This window comes from Pinus tabuliformis, chromosome 4_1, assembly GCF_031772625.1.
Source record: "Pinus tabuliformis cultivar Carrire ecotype Pingquan chromosome 4_1, CPIR1, whole genome shotgun sequence".
NCBI classification, from domain to species: domain Eukaryota; kingdom Viridiplantae; phylum Streptophyta; class Pinopsida; order Pinales; family Pinaceae; genus Pinus; species Pinus tabuliformis.
In genome coordinates this window covers 15,878,893-15,884,911 of record NC_142303.1, presented here as the reverse complement: position 1 = coordinate 15,884,911, position 6,019 = coordinate 15,878,893, and the positions used below count along the sequence as shown (strand labels likewise).

The window sequence follows — 6,019 nt, the reverse complement described above, 5'->3', positions numbered from 1 at the left end:
TATGGACCTGGATGGAAGGAATTACCAGGAGTTCTGACCGGGATAGAGAATCCATTGACAGAACCATCCTGAACTGGAGAAAATACTTCTCCAGTATTCATAGAGTCAACAGCATATGGAAGTCTATTCCAGGCTTCCTTCTATGGTCAATTTGGAAGGAACGCAACCGCAGAATATTTCAAGACGAACACAGGAACATTGAATTCTCTAAAGATAACATAATAACTAACATTCAACAGCTAATTCAAACAAAATGCAAAAAGGACTGCAACGAGAAACCTTCAGCTCAAGACTTATGCATTTTGAAGTGTTTTCATCTGGAAGCCTCCAGCAGCAACGCAACTTCAAGACAGAGCGCAACCATCTTCACAGAACGAAAAATGGCAGAGGCCGCCGGAAGGGTGAATGAAACTAAATTTTGATGGGGCCTCGAGGGGCAATCCCGGCATGGCAGGAATTGCAAGTGCTTTACGTAACCAGCATGGAGAAATTCAGCACATATATTACAGAGCGCTTGGGGAGAGCACTAATAATGAAACGGAATTTGCTGCGCTCAAGCATGGTCTGAGAATTTTAAAATCCCAGCAAATCTGCAATGTTATTGTGGAAGGGGATTCTTCTCTGGCTATTTCAACAGCGAAGAGAATTCAGGGAGGAACCAAGGCGAACAAAGCCACAAAACATTGGCGGCTAGCCAAGGTGACGGAGAATATCACAGAACTATTAGATGGAATGAGAGGCTTAGTCTTTCATGCGGTAAGACGTAAGGCGAACGGGTTGGCGGACTACCTTGTGAACTGTGGCATGGACGATCAGGACAAGGGGTGGGACAGCTGTTGGGAGGAAGTGGACTGCCCAAACCTGAAGACGAAATGCTTACAGCTGGCACAGCAAGATCTACACGACACCGACCGGGCTTGACCGGCGTCGGTGCCTGTATCCGGGACCGCAATCCTGATGTTTCTGGTAACAGAATGGGCTCTAATCAAGGGATATGGATGACTAGACAGATGTGATGGTGGTCATTATGGCAAGAGCAGGCCAAATATGGAAACTATCAACTTGGCTCATGCCACGAGGGACTCCGTAGAATCTGCTTGCGAGGAAAGGACAGCTGGCTCAACCGTAACGGGAAGGCATGCAGCTACATTTATGTTAGGTCAGGAAGGAGATGTGGGTCTTGTGCAGATATCTTTCGTATTAATAACGAAAGTACCTCCACTCTGCAGCGAAAGGAAAAGAACATAATGGGAAATTCCATGGACAACATCTATTTAACGGAGAGCAGCAGCTCTGGTTCATTCACCTCTGTTTATAGCAGTACGAGAGACTACTACTTCCCTGCCCATAGAAGGATTCATAGCGACAAGTTCAGAGTGTATAGCATGGAAGCGGGGAGCTGCAGATGCTTGGAAGCCTAGCAAGATCTACGGTTTGCGCAGAATATGTATGAAACCCGAGCAGCAACCAGGAGCAAACGTAAGATTGCGGAACTAGAAGCTGTTGTGATAGAGGAAGAAGGTCAGCATCCGGAGGGGATCATTGTAGAGGAGGTTGATTGGATGCATGACCCGGGCACTCCTTCCAAAAGAGCAACGCAGTATGTCCAAACGAAAGTGGAGAGCTGGCGAATCAAAACTCTCCTTGCGAAGGCTCTGGAATCAAAGGAGGACGGGAAGCAACCAGCTGGGAAAGGGAATTCCACTATGGAGGAGCAGTTAGCTAATTTCCATGAAATCCATGAGTCGCTGGATCGAAGAATTTCTACAGTGCATGATGCTGTGGAGACCGTTAACAAGAAATTGACCCTGCTCATCAGGCTCCTGCGGCAAACTCTCAGCCCGGACCCCCTGATACAGGAGCAAAAGATGAAGGAGGCTCAGGAATTCCAGTCCATGCAAGACATGCAAGCCAGGGTGGATAAGCATGTTCTGGATGTGGGCTTAGATACGGTCAGTCGCATTGGCGGTTTTCCTCGCCCCGGCGGTTTCCCTTAGTTTCTTTATGGATGTCTTATGTCTTCTGTCATGGCCTCGGCTTTAGGCTGGTTAACTTTGTTTCTCTATATTTCTGTTATTTTCATGGCTTCGGCCTTATGCATGTTAGTAATGTCACTCTATCTCTGTCCAAGTTTTGATAGTGTTGTGGCTTCGGCCTTATGCTCGTTAGTAATGTATCTCTGTCTCTATAAGAGAAAGCCGCCCTGCGTGGTGTGCAGCTTAGTTTTGACAGTTCAGGGCTGGTCATCAGTATGTTTTCAACGGTAAGTCTAAGAGTCGTTCTGCTACGGCAGAATTTTTTGTAACATATTTTGTTTCTATAATATACATATCTAACTTACAAAAAAAAAAGAGATAGCTCAGAAATCTTTTGATGCACTCAAACACGCGTTGACCCATGCACCGTTGTTGCATCCTCCCAACTACAACCAGGATTACTTCTTGTATCTCGCCGCCTCCCATTCCACCATTGGAATGGTCTTAGTTCAGGAAGATGAATTCGGAATGGAACATGTGATATATTACCTTAGTCGAACGTTAAATCCAACTGAGCTAAAATACTCACATGTGGAGAAATTGGCATTGGCAGCCGTTCAAGCTGTCCAACGTTTTCGTCACTACATTTTACTATGTAAAACTACAGTAATTTCAGATTGCAACCCTATGATCTACATTTTGACCAAACAATTGCTAGGGGGCAAGTACTCTAAATGGATCGTTATCCTGCAGGAGTTCAACTTGGAATTTGAGAAATCTAAGTCTAAGAAATCTTTAGTTTTTGCAGAGTTAATGTGTGACTTCCCGCGTGCTGACACAGAAACTGTGGCAGAGGAGCCCATTGTGGACGAATCTTTGTTTCTAATCAGCACTTTAGATCCGTGGTATGGGGATATCATCGTCTATCTCCAAACCCAATCCTTTCGGCTAGAAATTTCAAGGTCGGAACATTGGAAAATTCGATTCCAGTCCCAACAATTCAAAATTATTGGAGATACTCTTTATCGCCGTGGGGCAAACTATATTTTTCGACGTTTCTTAACTCACGAAGAGGCTGAAAGGGTTCTAAATGACTGTCACTCTGGAGCATGTGGCGGTCATATGTCTGGGTATGCCACAGCCCAAAAGATATTGCGCGCTGGCTATTTCTAGCCGTCCTTGTTTAAATATTGTATTACCGCGGTCCGAAAATGCCACAACTGCCACATTTTTTATCGTAAGATGCGTGCTCCACCTGCTCCTCTCCACCCTATAATTGCCATTGGTCCTTTTACCAAATGGGGTATCGATTTTATTACATGTAACCCTCACTCGGCCGGGGGGCATGCGTATATCATCCTTGCGGTATATTATTTTACTAAGTGGGCCGAGGCGATGCCTACATTCGAGGCAGACGGAAAAACAGCTGCAATTTTTGTGTTCAATTATATAATTGCTAGGTTTGGTGTCCCACAAGTTATAATCACTGATCATGGGCGTCATTTTAGTTATCATGATCCGACGAATCATTGGGATTCATCGGTCGAATTGGAACAACATGCTATTTTCAGCACTTTGGGCGTACCGAACTTCAGTAAAAACATCAACAGGGTTCACTCCTTTCCAACTAGTCTATGGTTTGGAAGCCGTGTTACCCATTGAATGCGAAATTCTGTCACTGCAAATGGCCATCGAGTTACTTCCAGCCACTTCCGAAGAGGAAAAGCGTTTTTTATACTTGGCTCAATTAGATGAGAATCGACATGATGCTGCATTGGCAATCGAGACTCATGCAAAACGAATGAAAGCTCAGTATGATCAAAATGTGACCCCTCGAAATTTTTCGGAAGGGGATCTAGTCTTAGTTTATGATCAAGCTAATGATAAATTAGGCGCTGGAAAATTCGTTCCTATGTGGCATGGTCCCTATGTTGTCAAGCGAAAGCTAGCCAAAGGGGCTTATGAATTGGTAGACTTTGATGGGGACTCTTTGGGTAAACCCAGAAATGGCCTTTACTTGAAGAGGTATTACGCTTAAAAGAATGGGGTATGGAGATTTTTAGTTAGGATAGTTTTTCTTTCTAGCTTGTGTGTTTTAGTTTAAAAAGTGTGCTTAGCTTAGAGAGTGTTTTTCCCTTCATTATTCCTGCTTATCTTGGTTTTACTCTTGATATTGCAGATGTCGATGCCTCTCCAAACATACATTGGATTTGCTGATGGTGCTTGTCGTAATACACGGAACATCTCTTCCGCAGCTTGGGTTATCTATTCGCCCTCTGACGAGTTAGTTTCTATGCATGGGGTAAGCCTTAGTCAAACAACAAACAACATTGCAGAGTATAGTGCAGTGATTGAGTTATTGTCTGAATCTATTTCATTTGGGATTCGGAGTTTGATAGTGAGGTTAGATTCTGAACTCGTTGTATTCTAACTTAATAGAGTGTATGCCATTAGAAATCCAGTATTATTAAGATTATTTTTGAGAGTGCGTCTCTTGGAACGTAAGTTTGATTACATTGAATATCAGCATATTCCAAGGTCTTTAAATACATTAGCAGATGCAATTTCTTCTCGAATGTTAAATAGACATTCGCAATAATCATACATGTAAATTTAAAAACATTCCATAACATGGTTTACAAGATAAGCCGGTAATAGTGATATATATATAGGAGTGTGTCAAAAAATACATCGTCTTCGATCATAGGTTGAAAAACACCTTATGATCAGCAAAAATGATAAGTACAAAAAAAAAATTTCACATGTGCCCACAATAGGCAATCATCCTATCACTGGTGATGATCTCTATAAGAAACCACTGCCCGGGCCACCTTGCAAAGGAACCTCCTAAAAGGTCACGGGACTCCAATCACATAGCGCTGAAGGCGACGAGGAATGTCATCTATAGTGGTCTCAGGAATATCCCCTGTCAAGCGCTCAAGATGACCCTCCAACTCGGCCAAAACCTCTGCCGATTCGTCCTGTGGGGCTGGCACGGGTGCAACTGGTTTCCTCCTCTCGAAAGGATGGAGAGCTGCTGGTCACTGTGGACCCACATCTGCATTTTAAATTTTTACTATCAGTTTTGAGACGATGGAAAAATAAAAAAAAAATTAAAATAGGAAAAGTTGAAAAGGATTTTACCTAACTCGTCCCACTGCTCTCCTGGTGGAAGAGCCATGTCTGGGTCACCGCGGAAATCTATCCCAGCATAAGGGAAGTCCTGAATGGAAAAGACCTGGTTTTCCAACCATTGGAAATGCTCAGGTTTGAACCGAGCAACCTCTGTCCTCTCGTCCGGGTGACGGGCCATGACTGCGACCCATCGCATCAGTTTGGGCTCTCGAGGAAGCCCAGCTCCAACAGTAAGGTGTTGTGGGATCAGCATAGGAACCCTCTCCAGGCCAAAACTCACGACCAAAGCCCCATAACCAAAGGTCTTTAGTCGTCCGCTCTTGGCCCTGGTCAGTTGGCCTTTCACATTGGCCAACACAGCATTGCACCAGTTGAAGATGGTGCCTTGAAAGCAATCAACTGCCATACGCATCTGGGATCCGGTGGCAATATGTAATGCGGCAGCTCCACAAAGTCTGGTGACAGTAAATGCAATCACCATGAGCTCAGGACGGGATATGGTCTTTATGTCTATCCCTTTGTCTCTAGCCTGGCTGTTGCAATACTCTAACCGGAGGCTATCGAGAGACTGGCCACCTGGCCTAGTCCCGTGCAGAGTCAAGTCTTCACCTCTCGTAGGCAAACCAGTCAAGAAATAAATGTCCGCTGGCTCGATTTCGAGCCGGTGGCTGCCAATGAAAAAGCACTGGTCCTGTATGCTCCATCTGTCAACCAGCCACTGTAAGAAATCCACCTGATCCCTCATGCCAGGAATGGTCCAGAATTTGTACAGTCTGCACGCCCTCAAAGCATCAAGTGAAGGCTAATGATTCCATGCGGAAGCATCCACGTACTCATGCTCTCGTTCACGCCAATCTAGCATGATGTACTCTCTACATCAAGTATAAAGATTAATTAAATTGCTAGAA

The 6,019-nt window shown here is 44.5% G+C and overlaps 1 protein-coding gene across 1 annotated transcript; it reads left to right on the top strand.

Annotated features, from left to right (window-relative positions):
- The first annotated feature begins 447 nt into the window (after positions 1–447).
- Positions 448–921, top strand: LOC149173987 (uncharacterized). Its single transcript, XM_089420700.1, has one exon. It carries the CDS (start codon positions 448–450, stop codon positions 919–921), a length of 474 nt encoding a protein of 157 aa, XP_089276826.1.
- Positions 922–6,019: the final 5,098 nt, after the last annotated feature.

What these genes read in the sequence shown, in the direction of transcription:
- LOC149173987 (XM_089420700.1), top strand. Translation starts at nt 448, where the DNA reads ATGGCAGGAATTGCAAGTGCTTTACGTAACCAGCATGGAGAAATTCAG.